This window comes from Aethalodelphis obliquidens, unplaced genomic scaffold, assembly GCF_003676395.1.
Source record: "Aethalodelphis obliquidens isolate GAN/ISIS:26980383/991018 unplaced genomic scaffold, ASM367639v1 scaffold46, whole genome shotgun sequence".
NCBI lineage: Eukaryota > Metazoa > Chordata > Mammalia > Artiodactyla > Delphinidae > Aethalodelphis > Aethalodelphis obliquidens.
In genome coordinates, this window is record NW_020837990.1 from 13,423,547 (window position 1) to 13,445,938 (window position 22,392).

The 22,392-nt window shown below is 37.0% G+C and overlaps 1 protein-coding gene across 1 annotated transcript in view; it reads left to right on the top strand.

Annotated features, from left to right (window-relative positions):
• ARHGAP20 (Rho GTPase activating protein 20) overlaps window positions 1–22,392 on the top strand; it is a 148,769-nt gene that overhangs the window by 69,107 nt on the left and 57,270 nt on the right. The window contains exon 3 of the mRNA XM_027082366.1: window positions 20,834–20,998. Coding sequence (XP_026938167.1) covers window positions 20,834–20,998 — 165 coding nt within the window. The remainder of the gene's footprint in view (window positions 1–20,833; window positions 20,999–22,392) is intronic.

Sequence of the window (22,392 nt, forward strand, 5' to 3'; positions counted from 1 at the left end):
ATTCATACTACAGTATTGATGAACCTTGAAAACATTATGCTAAGTGAAAGAAACCAGACATGAAAGGCCACATATTATATGGTATAAAATATTCAGAATAGGCAAATCCATAGAAACAGGAAGAGGTTACTAGTTGCCAGAGACTGGATGGAGTGTGGAGTGTGGAGTGACTGTTTAATAAGTACAGCTTTTCCTTTGGGATGATGAAAATATTCAGGAACTAGGTCGTTGTGATAGTTGTACAACATTGTGAATATACTAAATGCCACTGAATTATGCATTTTAAAATGGTTAAAATGATAAAATTTTGTGTATTTTACCATAATTAAAAAAAATAACTTAAAATTAAGCTTTTTTTATTTAAAAAAAGAGTAACACTAGGACAAGAATCACCAACTTAAATGCTTTCAGGTCCCTGGGAGGTGCAGAAAACAGTAATGAATTAGCAAGAGAGGGAATGTGGTGAACTGAACAATCAAAATCATGTTTTTGAAACGTCTTTGTGGGCCAAATAAAACATGACTGTGGGCTATGGTTTTCAACCTCTGTTACAGATTGAACAGAGCAACAATGATGGGTGATGTCAAGCAGATAGCTGACAGTAGAACTAGACTCATGATTCCATAAAGGTTAGGAAGAGGGTAAATCTAAATTGTTTATCTCATAAGTTCACCATTTAGCACGATGCCAAACCAACACATATAGAGGCTCACCAGGCATTTGTTGAATGAAAAATAAATTAAAAATAAGTAAGTAAATAAAGGCTGGGCAGTACATCTGTATTCCTTTTCTTAGTCAATTCTATCGCCATCTACCCACCCCCACAGCTAATCAATTTGCAAATTTTAACAATCTTTATTTTTAATATCTCTTGAATATGTTTTTTCCTATATTTTCTATCCTTTTCTCACTGCCAGCTCAGGTCCATGACACTTCTTGACTTAGATTACTGCAATAAATTCCTAAAGATCTCCCTTCCTCTAAGCTTGTCCTCCTCTAGTCTCTTCAACATATTGCAAAACACAGTGTCCCGCTTAAAATCTTTTAGTGCTTTCAGATAAAGGCTAAATGTGCTAGGAAAAACATATCTAATATGGCCCCTTCCTCGTCCGCTTCTGCTCTTCTTCAGGCCTTCGTCACTCCAGCATTTCTGAACTTCCACAGTTCCTGAAGCACGCCATGCATATTATGTTTGGCATGCTCTTCTTTCTGTAGAGAATGCCCTTCAGCCTTCATTGTTCTGTCCATCCTTTAAGACTTCAATTCCTCCAAGAAACTTTCCTAACCAATTCAGTCTCAGATAGTACCTCCTATTTATGTTCCTCCCTGTGCCCTCAATATGCTACATTTTTTTATTGCACTTGCCTCACTGGTTTATCACTGTGTTTACTGTCTGATTCCCCTATCACATTGCTAGCTCCTTGAGGCTAGGGACCACATCTATCTCCAATGCCTGGTGCGTGGCAACCACCCAGCAAAGGCAACCCTTATCACTACTACAAATAACTAATTTATTATATGGTGATCATATACTCAATATATGTCAAATGAAGATATTTAAGAGGTACGAGGTAGGATGTAAGTGCCAGATATATGAGATACCAATCAAGGATTCAATTGAGAGAAAATTTTCATGGAAGAGATGGTATTTGGAATGAGCAGTGACCACGTGCTAGGCTTTGAGGTTATCAAGATCCAATCTAGTACTTGTGATGATAATCACTAATTGATTACCACTTATAAACATAGACATTTCCAAGAATCATTCTGAATTTTAGTTTATTTTCTTTTGTAATTTAAGATCAAGCAACACTACCTCTAAAACTGTACCTAAAAGTTGACTCACTTTTACAATGAGCCTTAGTAATGAATATTTTTTAAGACTCTTTATTTTATTTTATTTTTCTATGCAGCAGGTTCTTATTAGTTATCTATCTTATACATATTAGTGTATATATGTCAATCCCAATCTCCCAATTCCTCCAACCACCACCACCACCACACCCTGGGTCCCCCTTCATGTCCATATGTTTGTTCTCTACATCTGTGTCTCTATTTCTGCCTTGCAAACTGGTTCATCTGTACCGTTTTTCTGGATTCCACATATGCGTTAATATATGATATTTGTTTTTCTCTTTCTGACTTACTTCACTCTGTATGACACTCTATAGGTCCATCCACGTCTCTACAAATGACCCAATTTTGTTCCTTTTTATGGCTGAGTAATAGTCCACTGTATATATGTACCACATCTTCCTTATATGTTGCTCTGTTGATGGGCATTTAGGTTGCTTCCATGACCTGGCTATTGTAAAGAGTGCTGAAGTGAACATTGGGGTGCATGTGTCTTTTTGAATTATGGTTTTCTCTGGGTATATGCCCAGTAGTAGGATTGCTGAGTCATATGGTAGTTCTATTTTTAGTTTTTTAAGGAACCTCCATACTGTTCTCCATAGTGGCTGTATCAATTTACATTCCCACCAACAGTGCAAGACGGTTCCCTTTTCTCCACACTCTCTCCAGCATTTGTTGTTTCTGGATTTTCTGATGATACCCATTCTAACTGGTGTGAGGTGATACCTCATTGTAGTTTTGATTTGCATTTCTCTAATGATTAGTGATGTTGAGCAGCTTTTCATGTGCCTCTTGGCCATCTGTATGTCTTCTTTGGAGAAATGTCTGTTTAGGTCTTCTGCCCATTTTTTTGATTGGGTTGTTTTTTTTTTTATATTTAGCTACATGAGCTGTTTATATATTTTGGAGATTAATCCTTTGTCTGTTGATTCATTTGCAAATATTTTCTCCTATTCTGAGGGTTGTCTTTTCACCTTGTTTATAGTTTCCTCTGCTGTGCAAAAGCTTTTAAGTTTAATTAGGCCCCATTTGTTTACTTCTGTTTGAATTTGCATTACTCTAGGAGGTGGGTCAAAAAAGATCTTGCTGTGATTTATGTCAAAGAGTGTTCTTCCTATGTTTTCCTCTAAGAGTTTTATATTGTTTGGCCTCACATTTAAGTCTTTAATCCATTTTGAGTTTATTTTTGTGTATGGTGTTAGGGAATGTTCTATTTTCATTCTTTTACATGTAGTTGTCCAGTTTTCCCAGCACCATTTATTGAAGAGACTGTCTTTTCTCCATTGTATATCCTTGCCTCCTTCGTCATAGATTAGTTGGCCACAGGTGCATGGGTTTATCTCTAGGCTTTCTATCCTGTTCCATTGATGTATATTTCTGTTTTTATGCCAGTACCATATTGTCTTGATTACTGTAGCTTTGTAGTATAGTCTAAAGTCAGGGTGTCTGATTCCTCCAGCTCCATTTTTTTCCCTCAAGATTGTTTTGGCTATTCAGGGTCTTTTGTGTCTCCATACAAATTTTAAGATTTTTTGTTCTAGTTCTGTAAAAAATGCCATTGGTAATTTGATAGGGATTGCATTGAATCTGTAGATTGCTTTGGGTAGTATAGTCATTTTCACAATATTGATTCTTCCAGTCTAAGAGCATGGTATATCTCTCCATCTGTTTGTGTCATCTTTGATTTCTTTCATCAGTGTCTTATAGTTTTCTAAGTACAGGTCTTTTGCCTCCTTAGGTAGGTTTTTTCCTATGTATTTTATTCTTTTTGTTGCAATGGTGAATGGGATTGTTTCCTTAATTTCTGTTTCTGATCTTTCGTTGCTAGTGTATAGGAATGCAAGAGATTTCTGTGTATTAATTTTGTATCCTGCAACTTTACCAAATTCATTGATTACCTCTAGTAGTTTTCTGGTGTCATCTTAGCATTCTATATGTATAGTATGTCATCTGCAAACAGTGACAGTTTTACTTCTTCTTTTCCAATTTGTATTCCTTTTATTTCTTTCTCTTCTCTGATTGCCGTGGCTAGGACTTCCAAAACCATGTTGAAGTAGAGTGGTGAGAGAGGACATCCTTGTCTTGTTTCTGATCTTAGAGGAAATGCTTTCAGGTTTTCACCATTGAGAATGATGTTTGCTGTGGGTTTGTTATATATGGCCTTTATTATTTGAGGGAGGTTCCCTCTATGCCCACTTTCTGGAGAGTTTTTATCATAAATGGGTGTTGAATTTTGTCAAAAGCTTTTTCTGCATCTATTGAGATGATCATATGTTTTTTTTTCTTCAGTTTGTTAATATGGCTTATCACATTGTTTTATTTGCATATATTGAAGAATCCTTGCATCCCTGGGATAAATCCCACTTGATAATGGTGTATGATCCTTTTAATGTGTTGCTGGATTCTGATTGCTAGTATTTTGTTGAGGATTTTTGCATATACATACATCAGTGATATTGGTCTGTAATTTTCTTTTTTGTGTGATATCTTTGTCTGGTTTTGGTATCAGGGTGATGATGGCCTCGTAGATGAGTTTAGGAGTGTTCCTTCCTCTGCAATTTTTTGGAAGAGTTTGAGAAGGATAGGTGTTAACTCTTCTCTGAATGTTTGATAAAATTCACCTGTGAAGCCATCCAGTCCTGGACTTTTGTTTGTTTGAAGATTTTTAATCACAGTTTCAATTTCATTACTTGTGATTGTTCTGTTCATATTTTCTATTTCTTCCTGGTTTAGTCTTGGAAGATTATACCTTTCTAAGAACTTGTCCATTTCTTCCAGGTTGTCCATTTTATTGGCCTAGAGTTGCGTGTAGTAGTCTCTTAGGATGCTTTGTATTTCTGCAGTGTCCATTGTAACTTCTCCTTTTTCACTTCTAAGTTTCTTGATTTGAGTCCTCTCCCTCTTTTTCTTGGTGAGTGGCTACAGGTTTATCAATTTTGTTTATCTTTTCAAAGAACCAGCTTTTAGTTTTATTGATCATTGCTATTGTTTACTTTTTTCTATTTCATTTATTTCTGCTCTGGTTATGATTTCTTTCCTTCTACTAACCTTGGATTTTGTTTTTCTTTCTCTACTTCCTTTAGGTGTAAGGTTAGATTGTTTATTTGAGATTTTTCTTGTTTCTTGAGATAGGATTGTGTTGCTATACACTTCCCTCTTAGAACTGCTTTTGCTGCATCCCATAGGTTTTGGTTCATCGTGTTTTTCTTGTCATTTGTCTCTAGGTATTTTTTGATTTTCTCTTTGATTTCTTCAGTGATCTCTTGGTTATTTAGTAATGTATTGTTTAGCCTCCATGGTTTGTGTTTTTTCCCTGTAATTTATTTCTAATTTCAGCATGGTCGGAAAAGATGCTTAATATGATTTCAGTTTTCTGTAATTCACTGAGGCTTTATTTGTGACCCAAGATGTGATCTATCCTGGAGAATGCTCGGTGTGCACTTGAGAAGAAAGTGTAATCTGCTGTTTTCGGTTAGAATGTCCTATAAATATCAATTAAATCTATCTGGTCTGTTGTGTCATTTAAAGCTTGTGTTTCCTTATTAATTTTCTGTCTGGATGATCTGTCCATTGGTGAAAGTGAGGTGTCAAAGTTCCCCACTATTATTGTATTACTGTCGATTTCCTTTTTTATAGCTGTTAGTGTTTGCCTTATGTATTCAGGTGCTCCTTTGTTGGGTGCCTATATATTTATAATTGTTATATCTTCTTCTTGGATCAATTCCTTGATCATTATGTAAGTTTCCTTCCTTATCTCTTGTAACATTCTTTATTTTAAAGTCTATTTTATCTGATATGAGTATTGCTATTCCAGCTTTCTTTTGATTTCCATTTGCATGGAATACCTTTTTCCATCCCCTCACCTTCAGTCTGTATGTGTCCCTAGGTCTGAAGTGGGTCTCTTGTAGACAGCATATATATGGGTCATGTTTTTGTATCCATTCAGCGAGCCTGTTTCTTCTGGTTGGAGCATTTGGTCCATTTGCATTTAAGGTAATTATTGATATGTATGTTCCTATGACCATTTTCTTAGTTGTTTTGGGTTTGTTTTTGTAGGTCCTTTTCTTCTCTTGTGTTTCCCACTTAGAAAAGTTCCTTTAGCATTTGTTGTAGAGCTGGTTTGGTGGTGCTGAATTCTCTTAGCTTTTACTTGTCTGTAAAGCTTTTGATGTCTCCATCGAATCTGAATGAGATCCTTGCTGGGTAGAGTAATTTTGTTGTAGGTTCTTCCCTTTCATCACTTTAAATATATCGTGCCACTCTATTTTGGCTTGTAGAGTTTCTGCTGAGAAATCAGCTATTAACTTTATGGGAGTTCCCTTGTATGTTATTTGTCATTTTTCCCTTGTTTCTTTTAGTAATTTTTCTCTGTCTTTAATTTTTGTCAGTTTGATTACTATATGTCTCGACCTGTTTCTCCTTGGATTTATCCTGCCTGGGACTCTCTGCACTTCCTGGGCTTCAGTGGCTATTTCCTTTCCCATGTTAGGGAAGTTTTCGACTATAATCTCTTCAAATATTTTCTCAGGTCCTTTCTCTCTCTCTTCTCCTTCTGGGACCCCTGTAATGCAAATGTTGGTGCGTTTAATGTTGTCCCAGAGGTCTCATAGGCTGTCTTCATTTCTTTTCATTCTTTTTTTCTTTATTCCATTCGGCGGCAGTGAATTCCTCCATTCTGTCTTCCAGTTCACTCATCCGTTCTTCTGCCTCAGTTATTCTGGTATTGATTCCTTCTAGTGTATTTTTTATTTTATTTATTGTATTGTTCATCTCTGTTTGTTTGCTCTTTAATTATTCTAGGTGTTTTTTCTTTAATTGTTCTAGGCCTTTGTTAAACATTTCTCACATCTTCTCAATCTTTGCCTCCATTCTTTTTCCGAGGTCCTGGATCATCTTCACTATCAGTATTCTGAATCCTTTTTCTGGAAGGTTGCCTATCTCCACTTCATTTAGTTGTTTTTCTGGTGTTTTGTTCCTTCATACGGTACGTAGCCCTCTGCCTTTTCATTTTGCCTGTCTTTCTGTGAATGTTGTTTTCGTTCCACAGGCTGCAGGATTGTAGTTATTCTTGCTTCTGCTCTCTTCCCTCTCGTGGATGAGGCTATCTAAGAGGCTTTGCATGCTTCCTGATGGGAGGGACTGGTGGTGGGTAGAGCTGGGTGTTACTCTGGTAGGCAGAGCTCTGTAAAACTTTAATCTGCTTGTCTGCTGATGGGTGGGACTGAGTTCCCTCCCTGTTGGTTGTTTGGCCTGAGGTGACCCAGCACTGGAGGCTACAGGCTCTTTGGTGGGGCTAATGATGGACTCTGGGAGGGCTCAAGCCAAGGATTACTTCCCAGAACTTCTGCTGCTTGTGTCTTTGTCCCCACGGTGAGCCACAGCCACCCCCTCCAGTGAAGAAAACCCTCCAACACTAGCAGGTAGGTCTGGTTCAGTCTCCTGTGGCATCACTGCTCCTTCCCCGGGGTCCTGATGTGCACACTACTTTGTGTGCCCTCCGAGAGTAGAGTCTCTGTTTCCCCCAGTCCTGTCAAAGTCCTGCAGTCAAATCCCGCTAGCCTTCAAAGTCTGATTCTCTAGGAATTCCTCCTCCCATTGCCAGACCTCCAGGTTGGGAAGCCTGATGTGAGGCTCAGAACCTTCACTCCAGTGGGTGGACTTCTGTGGTATAATTGTTCTCCAGTTTATGAGTCACCCACCCAGCGGTTATGAGATTTGATTTTATTGTGATTGCACCCCTCCTACTGTCTCACTGCAGCTTCTCCTTTGTCTTTGGATCTGGGTATCTTTTTTGGTGAGTTTCAGTGTCTTTCTGTTGATGATCGTTCAGCAGTTAGTTGTGATTCCAGTGGTCTTGCAAGAGGGAGTGAGCACACGTCCTTCTACTCCGCCATCTTTAACAAATCTCCTTAGTAATAAATATTAAGAGATACTACTGTGGCCCAGTTTCATGAAAGCTATTATCTAGTTTTAGTGAAAAATGATTAAGGTCCTAAAACTCCTTTTTGCCTTTCTGAAGTGGCTTCACAAACCTATTTGAAAATGGAATGTTAATACATAAGATGCAGGCAGCAGGTTAATTCTTAGACTCTGATTGTATTTGTTAGATCATTTTAGAGCTTTGTTAATTATAACTTGTAAAACCTAATCAAGCTATATTAAGAGGCTAAATAGAAGGTTACATCTTGCCCTCCTTCCCATTTCCATACTCAAAGAGACTAAAATAAACACATCTACATTGCACTCGGGATAAAAATAAACAATTCAGAGTCACATAATTGAGAAATACATTTTTAAGTAGGAAACACTGATTAAGATTGTAGTTTTAAAAAAACAAAGGTTGTTTGTGTTTTTGTTTCCTTCTACAAAAGATTTTTTTCTTTTTAAATTATGTGAGTACTGAGATGTTTATTTTTCTGTAGGGTGCTGTCAGAATGTTGGTTTTTTTTTTTTAACCAATGCTTAGCTTGCTAAAATCACGAGACGTCTCTTGCCTTACTTATATGTAGACCTTTAAAATGATAAGACTGTAGACATGTACATTGATAAATCTACACTGAAAAAGCAAGATTTTTAACTTCATTGTGAGTTATCCCCCACACCATCATCAAATCTATTTATTTGAAAGTGTTATTGTGAGATGGAAAATGAATTATTATGTACTAAAATCCTTTGGAATTGCTTCAAAACACAAACCATTTTTGATATAACCTAATTAACCTTTAGTCTATGCTAACCCCAAACAAACAAACAAACAAAATTCTTTTTAACTCCCTAATTACTTCAGATTAGTCTTTATTTATAAGCATTTAAATGTTTTAGAAGTAATATTGTTTCAACTAGGGTCAGTAAACTATGGCCCAGAGTGGCTGCCGGTTTTTATAAATAAGGTTTTTTTGGATCATAGCCACACCTGTTTCTTTAGGTATTATCTATGGCTAATTTTGCCATACAATGGCTAGTTGAATATTTGACAACAGAGATCAACAAAACCTAAACTACTTACTCTCAGACCCTCTGAGTAATAGTTTGAGGATCCCTGGTTTAAATGATACTACTACCTAATGGTTTATCATTGTCATCAGAAAGCAGTTATTCATTGAATATGTAAAGCCAAAATGCAAAAAATGATTTTCCCCTTGCAAAAATTTCCTGCCAGGCAATTAAGAAACTAGAGCTATGTAAAATGCTGTAAGCCATTTCTTCATTCATTCATTGCTTGCTAGCCTTGTCCTTGCTCCGTTTTCACAAGAGTAAGTTAAATTTTATTCTTGTTTTCTATAAATTTGAAAATCACTACGTAATACAAGATGCTATTATGCCTCCTCCTATTCCCCCACCCCAGAAGATTTTGAAATAGGAAGGATTTTTCTGTGTGATGGTGAATCTGGGTCTTTCTGTTTAATTCCAATCTATAATATTAAACATAGTAACTCCATTTCCCTTTTATTTCAAAGGACTTCAGTTGATTTATTTGCCTTGTTATTCACTTCTTCATCGCTGCAAATTATATATAGTATGTGCTTAATTAGTAATTAGTGAGCATAACAGAATTCACTTATTTGGAATGGTAACTATACCTCAAAAAACACAGGAAATGATGGAACAGATCTAAAAATTTCACTTTACCTTAAGTAGAAATAAATGCTATTTATACTTAGTTTAAAAACACAGTTGTAGAATTTTAGAATGTTAGAACCAGTCTTAGAGAGTTGGAAGAGAACAGTAGTTTTCAAACTTCAGCATGCATTAGAATCATCTGAGTGGCTTGTTAAAATACAAAATGCTCAGGCAACCCTCCAAAGTTTCTGATTCAGTAAGTCTGAGGTGGCCCTGAGACTCTGCATTTTTAAGAAGTTCCTAGTTGTTGCTGATGCCACTTGTGGGGAAACCACACTTTAAGAACAACTGTAATAGAGGAAATGATGGCTGATTACTCAGATATTACCTCAGAGAGTTATCAAGATAGTGTGTGGTTCTCAGCCCTTTAGTATACCCAGGAGAAATCAGACACTGAGACCCATACTATTCAAATCCAAGAAACATAGATAAGCCAGAATCTCCATTTATTGCAGCTGCCATGTGAACCGGATACTTGGGATGACAGAGCATGGTCTCTTATACCCTATACTTTGATGGAGACCCTGACAAATTCTTGTTCTTTGAGCTCCTTTAAAAATTAGACTAATACAAGAAATATCTCATAGTTCTTGTCATTATTGTTATTACTGTTGCTTGGATTTTACACTGGCTTGTTTCCCTGAGGCCACTTTCATGTATGCTTATCCTTGCCTTTATAAACTATACTTTAGGATAGGGTTGTTTTCACAGAATTTCCCTCTCATCAGTAATCTTATCATTTTCTTTTTAATTTTCTACTGATGCATAGTTGATGTATAATATTATGTAAGTTACAGGTGTACAATATAGTGATTCATAATTTTTAAAGGTTATTTTCCACTTACAGTTATTATAAAATATTGGCTATATTCCTTTGTTTTACAGTATATCCTTATATCATATTTTATACGTAATATCATGTACCTCTTAATTCCCTACCCCTATGTTGCCATTCTCACCTTCCCTCTCCCCACTGGTAACCACTAGTTTGTTCTTTGTATCTGCGAGTATGCTTCTTTTTAATTATATTCACTAGTTTCCTGTATTTTTTAGATTCTGCATAGAAGTGATATCATACAGTATTTGTCTTTCTCTGTCTGATTTATTTCAATTTACATAATACCCTTCAAGTCATTCAATGTTGTTGCAGATGGCAAAATTTCATTCTTTTTTATGGCTGAATAGTATTCTATTGTATGTATGTATGTGTATATATATATATATATATGTGTATATATATATATATATATATATATATATATATATATATATATACCTCTTCTTCTTTCTCCATTCATCTGTTGATGGACACTTAGTTTGCTTTCATATCTTGGCTATTGTAAATAATGCTGCTGTGAACATTGGGGTGCATGTATCTTTTGAATTAGTGTTTTCTTTGTTTTGGGATATATACCCAGGAGTAGAATTCCTTGGTCAAATGGTAGTTCTATTTTTAGCTTTTTGAGAAACCTCCATAATGTTTTCTACAGTGGCCGCACCAATTTACATTCCTCCCAACGGTATATGAGGATTCCCTTTTCTCCACGTCCTCACCAACATTTGTTACTTGTGTTCTTATTGATGATAGCCATTCTGACAGGTGTGAGGTGATATCTCATTGTGGTTTTGATTTGCATTTACCTGATGATTATCAATGTTGAGCATCTTTTCATGTGCCTTTTGGCCATTTGTGTGTCCTCTTTGGAGAAATGTCTGTTCAGGTCTTCTGACCATTTTTAAATCAGGTTATTTGTTTTCTGATGTATGAGCTGTTTATATATATTGGATATTAAACCTCTTATCAGTCATATCATTTGCAAATATTCTCTCTCATTCAGTAGGCTTTTTGTTTTGTCAGTGGTGTCCTTTGCTGTGCAAAAGATTTTAAGTTCAATTAGGTCCCATTTGCTTATTTTTGCTTCCATTTTGTTTGCTTTAGGAGATGGATTCAAAAAATTATTGCTACAATTTATGTCAAAAAGAGTTCTGCTTATGTTTTCTTCTAGGAGTTTTATGGTTTCCAATCTTACATTTAGGTCTTTAATCCATTTTAAATTTATTTTGTATATTGGTGTTAGAGAATGTTCTAATTTCATTCTTCTACATGTAGCTGTCCAGTTTTCCCAGCACAACTTATTGAAGAGACTGTCTTTTCTTCATTGTATATTCTTGCTTCCTTTGTAATGGATTAATTGACCAAATACATTGTTATTGACCAATATATTATTAATTAATAATTAATTAATCTGGTCTCTCCAGTTCCATTCACCTATGTGTATCTTTTTGTGCCAGTATCATACTGTTTTGATTACTGTGGCTTTGTAGGATAATCTGAAGTCAGGGATCATGATTCCTCCAGCTTTCTTCTTTTTTCTCGATTGTTTTGGCTATACAAAGCCTTTTGTGTTTCCATACAAATTTTAAAATTATTTTTTCTAGTTCTGTGGAAAATGTCCTTGGTGTTTTGATGGGGATTGCATTGAATCTATAGATTGCCTTGAGAAGCATGGTCATTTTAACAATATTGATTCTTTCAATCTAAGAACATGATATATCTTTCCATCTGTGTCATCTTTAATTTCTTTCATCAGTGTCTTACAGTTTTCAGAGTACAGGTCTTTTGCCTCCTGAGGTAGGTTTATTCCTAGGTATTTTATTCTTTTTGCTATGATGGTAAATGGGATTGTTTCCTTAATTTCTTTTTCTGATTTTTCATGGTTAGTGTATAGGAATGCCAGAGATTTCTGTGCATTAATTTTGTATACTGCAGTCTTACCAAATTCATTGATTAGTTCTAGTAGTTTTCTGGTGGCATCTTTAGGATTTTCTATGTATAGTATCATGTCATCTGCAAACAATGAGAGTTTTACTTCTTCCTTTCCAATTTGACTTCCTTTTATTTCTTTTTCTTCTCTGATTGCTGTGGCCAGGACTTCCAAAACTATGTTGAATAAAAGTGGCAAGAGTGGGCATCCCTGACTCATTCCTGATCTTAGAGGAAATGCTTTCAGCTTTTCACCATCCAGTATGGGGTTAGCTGTGGGTTTGTCATATGTGAGCTTTCTTATGTTGAGGTTTATTCCCTCTATGCCCACTTTCTGGGGAGTTTTTGTCATAAATGGATGCTGAATTTTGTCAGACGCTTTTTGTCAAAAGCATCTATTGAGATGATCATATGGTTTTTATTCTTCAGTTTGTTAATGTGGTCTATCACATTGATTGATTTACAGATAATGAAAATTACTTGCATCCCTGGGATAAATCCCATTTGTTCCTGGTGTATGATACTTTTAATATGTTGTTGGATTTATTTTGCTAATATTTTGTTGAGGGTTTTTGCATCTGTATTCATCAGTGATAGTGGTCTGTAATTTTCCTTTTTTGTGTGACATCTTTGTCTGGTTTTGGTATCAAGGTGATGCTGACCTCATAGAATGAGCCCAGGAATATTCCTTCTCCTGCAATTTTTTGGAATATTTTGAGAACAATAGGTGTCAACTTTTCTCTAAATGTTTGGTAGAATTCACCTGTGAAGCCATATGGTACTGGACTTTTGTTTGTTGGGAGTTTTTAAGTTATTGATTTAATTTAATTACCGGTAGCTGGTGTGTTCAAATTTTCTGTTTCTTCTTAGTTCAGTCTTGGGAGATTTACCTTTCTAAGAATTTGTGCATTTCTTTCAGGTTGTGCATTTTTGGCATATAGTTGTTTGTAGTAGTCTTTTGTGATCCTTTGAATTTTTGTGGTGTCAGTTGTAACTTCTCCTTTTTCATTTCTGATTTTAGTGATTTGGGCCCTCTCCCTTTTTTTCTTGAGTGTCTGACTAAATGTTTATCAATTTTGTTTATGTTTTCCAAGAACCAGCTTTTAGCTTCCTTGAACTTTTCTATTTTTTTTAATCTCTATTTTATTTATTTCTGCTCTGATCTTTATAATTTCTTTCCTTCTACTAACTTTGGGCTTTGTTTGTTCTTGCTCTAGTTCCTTTAGGTGTAAGGTTAGATGGTTTATTTGAGATTTTTCTTGTTTCCTGAGGTAAGCTTGTATTGCTATAAAATTCCCTTTTATAACTGCTTTTGCTGAGTACCATCAGTTTTTGGATCATTGTGCTTTTGTTTTCATTTGTCTCTAGGTGTTTTTTGATTTCCTCTTTGATTTCTTCAGTGATCCATTGGTTGTTTAGTAGTGTATTGTTTAGCCTCCACATGTTTATGATTTTTGCATTTTTTTTCTTGTAGTTGGTTTCAGTCTCATAGCATTGTGATCAGAAAAGACGCTTGATCTGATTTCAATTTTCTTAAATTTACCAAGCGTTGTTTTGTAGCCTAGCATGTGATTTATCCTGGAGAACATTCTGTGTGCACTTGAAAAGAACATGTATTCTGCTGCTTTCAGATAGAATGCTTTACATGCATCAATTAAGTTCTTCTGCTCTAATGTGTCATTTAAGGCTAGTGTTTCCTTATTGATTTTCTTTCTGGATGATTTGTCCATTGATATAAGTGGTGTGTCAAAGCCCCCTATTATTATTGTGTTACTGTGGATTTCTCCCTTTATGCCCATTAACATTTGTTTTATGTACTTAGGTGCTCCAATGTTGGGTGCATATATATTTATAATTGTTCTATCTTCTTGGATTGATCCTTTCATCATTATGTAGTGTCCTTCTTTAACAGTCTTTACTATATAATCTCTTTTGTCTGATATAAGATAGAAATGCTTATATTAGTTTCTTTTGATTTGCATGGAATATCTTTTTTCACACCCTCACTTTCAGTCTGTGTGTGTCTTCAGATCTGAAGCAAGTCTCTAGTAGGCAGAACATATTTAGGTCTGTTTTTTGTGTCCATTCAGTTACTCTGTGTTTTGATGGTAGAATGTAGTCCATGTACATTTAAGGTAATTATTGATATGTATGTTCTTATTGCCATTTTGTTACTTGTTTTGGGGTTGTTATTGTAGGTCTTTTTTTTCTTTCTTCTTTTATTCTCTTGTGATTTGATGACTGTCTTTAGTGTTATGTTTGGATTCCTTTTTCTTTTTTTGTGTATATCTATTATAGGTTGTTGGTTTATTGTTACCATGAGGCTTTTATGTAGCCGTGTGTGTGTATACACAATTGTTTAAAGTTGCTGATCTCTTAAGTTTGAAAGCAGTTTAACAACCCTGCATTTTTACCTGCCCCCCGTGTTTACTGTTTGTGACATCATATTTTACATCCTTTTGTGTATCCCTTAACTACTTGCTGTGTATATAGATGATTTTACTACTTTTGTCCTTTAACCTTCCTACTAGCTTTATATGTGGTTGGCCTACTACCTTTACTGTATATTTGCCATTACCAATGAGATTTTTCCTTTCATAATTTTCATATTTCTAGTTGTGGCCTTTTCTGTTTAGAGAAATCACTTTAACATTTTTTATTATGTTGGTTTTGTGGTGCTGAACTCTTACCTCTTCCTTCTCTGTAAAACTTTTGATCTCTCCTCCAAATCTGAAGGAAAGCCTTGCTGGGTAGAGATTTCGTGGTTGTAGGTTTTTCTCTTTCATCATTGAAAATATATCATGTCACTTCCTTCTGGCCTGCAGATTTTTCTGCTGAAAAGTCAGCTGATTGCCTTCTGAGAGTTCCTTTGTAGGTAAGTTGTTGCTTTTCCCTTGCTGCTTTTCATAAGTATTCTATCTTTATTTTTAGGCATTTTAATCACAGTGTGTTTTGGGGTTGTCCTCTTTGGGTTGATTCTGTATGAGACTGTTTCTTTTCTCAACTTAGGGAAGTTTTCAGTTTTCGTGTCTTCAAATATGCTCTCTGCCCCTTTCACTCTCTCTTGTCCTTCTGGGATCCCTGTATTGGGAATATTGGTGCACTAGATGTTGTCCTAGAGCTCTCAAACTGTCCTTATTCCTTTTCATTCTTTTTGCTGTTCAGCATCAGTGATTTCCACTACCCTGGCTACTAGCTTGCTGATTCATTCTTCTGTATCATTCAGTCTACTGTTGATTCCTTCTAATGTATTTTTCATTTCAGTTATTGTATTCTTCATTTCTGTTTGGGTGTTCTTTAAATTTTCTAACTCTTTGTTAAAAACTTCTGACTTCTCACTCTGTGCATCCATTCTATTCCCAAGTTCTTTGATCGCCTTTACAGTCACTACCCTAAACTTCTTCTCATGTAGATTTCCTATCTTCACTTCACTTAATTCTTCTCCTGCGGTTTTTATCTTGTTCCTTTGTCTGGAACATTTTCCTCTGTCGCCTCATTTTGCCTAAGTTGCTCTATTTTTATGTATCTGGTAGATTGGTTATGATTCCTAACCTTGGAGAAGTTGCCTTTTGTAGGGTATGTCCTACGTGTTCCAGTAGCACAGTCCCCTCTCATCACCCAATCTGTATGTTCTAGAAGTTCCCCTATGAGGGCTGCATGTATCCTTCTGTTGTGGCAGGCTGACTATGTAGATGGTCTGGAGGCTTGGATGGCCCAGGGTCTTACCTTGTGCAGAGGCTGCCAGCCACTGGTTGTTGGGACTGGGTCACAACGTGGCTGACTGTGGAACCCCAGGGGGCCCCGGGGCTTATGCTATCTCACTGGTTTGCAGAGTCAGGGTCCAGAGGACTCCAGGGCTATTGCTCACCCACTGGGTGAAACCAGGTCCTGGGGTTCATGTTGGACTATTGCCAGGCAGAACTGGGTCCTGGAAGCTGGTTGCAGAGCCCAGGGATCCCAGAGTTCGTGTCAGGTCACTGGTTGGGGGAGGGTTTCCTGATACAGTTGGGTATGGGGTCCAGGGTGTCTCAGAGCTTGTGTCAGCCTGCTCTTGGGCAGGGCTGAGGCCCAGCTGGTCTCACAGCAAGGTCTGGCCTGCTGTGAGCAGGCCGGGTACCGTAGGCTGCAGGATAGTGGTTTACTTGTCTGCCCCCTGGTGGGTAAGACTGGTCTAGAGGCTAGTGCAGGCTTCCTGTAGGGCAGTGGGGGACCCAGGGGCTTCCAGAGATGGTGCCTGCCCAATGGTGAATGGAGCTGTGTCCAGGGCCTTCTGGTGGGCAGGGCCATGTCTAGAGGCATGTCTAGAGGTGGGTGTGGACTCAGGAGGTCTTCAGGCAGCCTGTCTGCTAATGGGTGGAACTTTGTCCCCACCCAGTTAGTTGCTTGGCATGAGGCATCCCAGCACTGGCACCTACAGGCTGTTGGGGCTATGTCTTGGCACTAATGAGCCAGAGGGAGCATCCCACAATGTCACCTGCAAGCACCAGCTTCCACGTAGTAGAAGAAGCTTCCAAGAATGGTTGCCGCCAGTGTCTTATTTCCCCAGGGTGAGCCACAGTCACCCAACCCCTGCCTGTCTGGGGGACTCTCCAAGACCAGCAGATAGGTCTGTCCCAGGCTTCTATCAAATTACTGCTTTTGCCCTGGGTCCTGGTACATGTGAGATTTTGGGTGCGCCCTTTAAGAGCGAAGTCTCTATTTCCCTCCAGTCCTGTGGGGCTCCCGAAATTAAGCTCTGCTGCCTTCAGAGTCAAATGCTCTGGGGGCTTGTCTTCCTGGTACAAGACCCCTGGGCTGGGGAACCTGATGTGGGGCTCAGAGCTCTCACTCCAGTGGGAGGACCTCTGCAATGTAATTATTCTTCCATTTGTGGGTCACCCACCCTAGGGTATGGGACTTGACTATATCACGAGTCCACCCCACCTACCTATCTCATTGTGGTTCCTTCTTTATGTCCTTAGTTGTAGAAGATCTTTTCTGATAGGTTCTGGTCTTTTGCAGTGAGGGTTATTCTGCATATAGTTGTGATTTTGGTATGTTTGTGAGAGGAGGTGAGCTCAAGGTCTTTCTCCTCTGCTGTCTTGGCCCAACCTCTCTCATCAGTAATCTTAATTCCACCTTTTGAGTACATGTTAGTATAGTTAGTCACGTATACAAATTATAAAAGGAATTTAAAGACCTTCTACTCCAACTGCCTTACTTTACAATGAGGAAACTGAGGCAGCCAAAATAACTCACCATGTCACACTACTTAGGAAAAAGTCTTAGATTAGCCCACACCCTCCCCTACCCCCATCAAGTCCTAAACTACTGAGCTCAACTGCCATGGGTGGAGGAGGAATCTGAGTCGGTATGAATGAAGTTCTTTTCCTTTTGAAAGGCTACATGGAATTTTTTAAACTAAGTGTTTTGAACATACTTAACTTGTAAGTCCCCTTCACTTAACAGCAGTGTGTTTTAACTGCTATGAACATCAGCTTCCAAATCTGTAAAATGAGAGATGGTACCTACCTTCAGGGCTTAGGTATTGTTTCTCTCTTCTTCCTCCCTTTCCTCTTAAAGTCACTTTCTAGTGTTAAACTGTTGAAAAATAACCAGATTTACTGCCTTTAATTCTTCACTATTCTTTTCACTCCTCACCTCAAACCCTAGACCATTTGAGTTCTGCCCTCATCATTTTCCTGGAACTGTTTTGTTGAAGGTCTTAATGAACAACTGATGACTTTTTTCCCAGACATCTTCTCAGTCTTCAACTTGTTATCCCCTTCAGTTTCAGTACTACAGACCACCACTGCTTTTTATTCTTCTTTTTCTGCTGCTTTATTCACTACTCTCCATCTTGTTCACAGATTCTCCTCCTTTCTTCACCCCTTCAGATTACATTTTTTTCAGGGATGTGTTTCTGCCTTTTTTCTTATTCTTTGCCCCTTTGGGCAGTTCTAGTCATTCCCATAGTATTATTTATGCAACTGTCTTTGTGTGATAACAAATATGACATCTCTTTTAAGTGCTGGCTGCCTGCCTTATCTCCCCATGTCACCTAGTCCCCTGGTAATTCCACACTCAGTATATTTGAAGCTGCACTCATCTCTTCTTCCCCAGCCACAATGTGTTTTCTCTACCGTGTTCTTCATCTTCGTTAATCTCAAAAATGTGTATGTGAATACAGGAGACTTAGATTATCCAAAGCAATTTAAAAAAAAAAAAAGTTGGTAGATTTATACTACCTAATTTCATGATTTACTGTAAAGATAGAATAATAAGGCAATGTGGTTCTGGCATAGATTAATTCTTAAAAAGATCAGTGAAACAGAATAGACAGCCTAGAAATAGACCCATGGTCTTACAGTCATGTGATTTTCAACAAAGGTACCAAAGCAATCCACTGAGGAAAGGAAAACCTTTTGTGCATATGGTGCTGGAACAATATGGTATTCGTATAGAAAAACAAAATGAAGCTTAGCGCCTACCTTATACCATAAACCAAAATTAATTTAAGATAGATCATAGACTTAGATGTAAAAACTAAAATCATACAGGTTTTAGTGGAAAACATAGGAGAGTATCTTCATGACTTGGGGGTAGGCAAAGATTTCTTAGAAAGGACACAGAAAACAAATACCATTTTAAAAATGATAAATTAGACTTCATCAAAAACTTTTTAAGTTTTAAGAAAATGTACAGGCAAATCACAGACTGGGAGAAAATATTTGCAAAACATTTGACAGAGGATATATATATGTGTATATATATGTATATTGTATAGGTATGTATGTGCATATGTGTGTATGTATATGTATATCAGGAGATAGATAGATACAGGATATATAAAAAATTCCTACAACTCAATAATAAAAAGATACATAACACAATATTTTTAAGTAGGCAAAATATTTGGAGACAGTTCACAAATTAATATATACAAATAACCAATAAGAACATGAGTGTTCAACATTATTAGTCATCAGAGAAATGCACATTAAAATCTTAATGAGACGCTACTATATATACACTAGAATGGCCAAAATTTAGAAGATTGATAATGCAAATGTTGACACGGTTGTGAAGTAACTAGAATTATCCTGCACTATTGTTGAAAATATAAATTGGTACAACCACTTTGGAAAACTTCCTGGTATTTTTTTTCTAAAAATAAACATAACACCTATTCTGTGACCCAGCAATTCCACTGTGAGATATTTCTCCAAGAAAAATGTAAACATAGGTCATAAAAAAGATCAATAGAAGTTTAATAGCAGTTTTATTCATAATAGCTAAAAACTGGAGAGAGCCCACGTGTCCATCAGTAGGAGAATGAATAAGCAAACTGATATATTTATACAGTGGAATACTGTTCATCAATATAAAGGAATGGGTTACTAATAAACGTAACAAAAACATGCTGAGTAAGAAATATCTTACATGAAAAGAGTACATACTAAGGTTTTGTTAATATGAAATTCTAGAATAGGCAAAACTAATCTTCAGTGGGAAGAAAAATCATAATAATGGTTGCCTTGGGGTTGATGGAGTAGGGATTGACTGTTGTAAGGAATTTGAGGGACTTGGGGGCTGATCAATGAAAAATATATGACCCTTGGACAGGTTTGCATAAGAAAGGAAGTCCCTTACAGCATGAGACGATCTAGAGGTTTATGGCCAAAGGACCACTATCCAAAAAAGGAGGAGGGCAAAGGAATTCCTGAGGTGAAGGAGATTGGAGTGGGTGGCTCTGGAGATTACATGTCTAAATGATGTTGCTCAGTAGCACGGTGGGGAGTCTGGGTCAGAGAACTCCAAATGTAATAGTGACTTGGGTCTTATAACCACAAGCCTCTGTCTTATCAATGGCTAGCAGGTTTTGGGTGTAGTTTTGTGGAGTATACAAAGCAGGCAAGCTATAAAATGGTTAAAAATCTGCTTGTTTTGGGTTATTTTTTAAATAATTGGGTATATAAAAATGTTAGTTTAGTCCCAGCAGACTTTGGAGCTAATGGATCTCAGCCTGCAACAAAGAGATAAACAACTTGAGCCAATACATAGAGGCTGTCTTCATCTAATTACTATAACAACTGAAAAGGGATAAAAGGAAATTTTTTGGAGTGATGATAATGTTCTATATCTTGATAAGGGTTTAAATTACACAAGTGAATACGTTTGTCAAAACTCAGAAAATATACACCTAAGAATTGTGCATTTCACTGTACATGATATGCATGCTGAAGTATTTAGGGGGAAATGTATGCAGATTTTACTGAAATGTCAAAAATAGAATGAGTTAATTGAGAGAGAGAGAGATAGGTATCTGATAAAGCAAGTACAGTAAAATTTTAATGGTAGAATCTAGTTTGGGATATACATATGTTTATTATAAAACTTTTAATTTTGCTTTTTGTTTAAAAAATTTTATAATAAAATATTAAGGACCACCATGTGGAGACAGACGGAGGGACCTGTTAGAAAACTATGCCATTGCATTAAAAAAATTATAGAGCTTTATATTTCTTGACCAAATTTAACCTATAATTTTTTGTAGAAACTCAATCCTATATTTTATCATTTGACTAAAGATCTGTGGTGTTTGATCTGTTACAGGGAAAGTCCTTCTGCTAGCGTGGACACATGTGCATTTCTGTCATCATTTTTGTGCTCCAATAGAACTCTGCTAATTGATGGCCGGGTAGAACTGAAAAGAGGTCTGCAGAGGCAGGAGCGACATCTTTTCCTGTTCAATGATCTGTTTATCGTGGCCAAAATCAAGTAGGTATTCTGGACGCTCTCTCCTGGTTATCATTATAAAATTGCATTTCCACCAACAAAGGTAACCTTTATATTCAATGTTCACTGTAAGAATATCTGGCCTCTGTTACCATAACTAATATCTGAAGTGAGTCTTATGTTTGTTTTGTTTTGATTTGGTTTTGAAAAGATGTTTTAATTATTTATTCATTCAACAAGTGTTCATTTAAGTCCCACTCTGTGTGCCATTCTCTGAATAAATAAAGGGGATACAGTGAAGAATATGATGGGTACAGTCCCTGCTTTTTGATGCTTTCATTCTAATGTGTGTAGGGAGAAATGACAAATTGTGCTTAATGCTGTGAAGAAAATACGGTGAAGTGAAATATGGGATATATGTTAGGTAGGTATAGTCGGGGGGAAATAAATCAATGAAGAATGAAAAGCAACTAGCCATGCAGATATTAGGGAGATGGGTATTCTAGGCAGAGGGAACAGCAGGTACAAGGGTGGTAGGGAAAGTTTGGCCCTTTGGAGGAGTTAAAAGAAGGCCAGCATAATAAGCAGGAAGAGAGTAATACAAATTGAGATTGGAGAAATAGACAAGGATCAAGTTATCAGGACCTTTATGGGCTGCATTAATTATCTATTAATTGTCTATTGCTGTATAACAAATTACCCCAAAACATAACAGTTTATGACTACAAACGTCTTATACATTTTCTCTGAGTCAGGAATCTGGGAATGGCTTAGCTAGTGGTTCTGGCTCAGGGACCCTCATGAGGTTGCAGTCAAGGTGTTGAACCAGGGTTATAGTCATCTCAGAGCTTAACTGGAGAGAATCTTGAAACTTCCCAGATCACTTATTTGGATCCTGGCAGGCCTCAGTTCCACAATGGCTGCTTTCCAGAGTTCTTCTCCATGTAAGTTTCTCCACAGGGCTGCTTGTAACATGGTATTGTTTCCTTCAAAGTGAAAGATCCAAGAGAGTGAGGAAGAGAGTATTAAAGGGAGAGAACACCTAAAATAGAAGCTGCAGTCTTTTATAACCTAATTTTGAAAGTAGTATACCATCATTTCTGATGTAGGGGCTATTGGCCACACAGATCAACCTTGGTATAATTGGAAGGGAACTACACAAGTGTATTAGGAAGCCGGGATCATTGGGGGCCATATTGGAGGATGGGTACCACAAAGGCTATGATAGGAGTTTGGATTTCATTCCAAATGGTTTTAATTAGGGGAGTAGAATAATGTACATATTTTTAAAATATCATTCTGGCTATGATAGGTAATGGATTAGAGGACAGAAAAGAGTAGAAGCAAGGAGACTGGACAGGAGGTTATTGTAGTAGTCCTGATGAGATATAATGAAGGCTTTATCTGGGGAAATGGCAGTTAAAGGAAGGATGCAG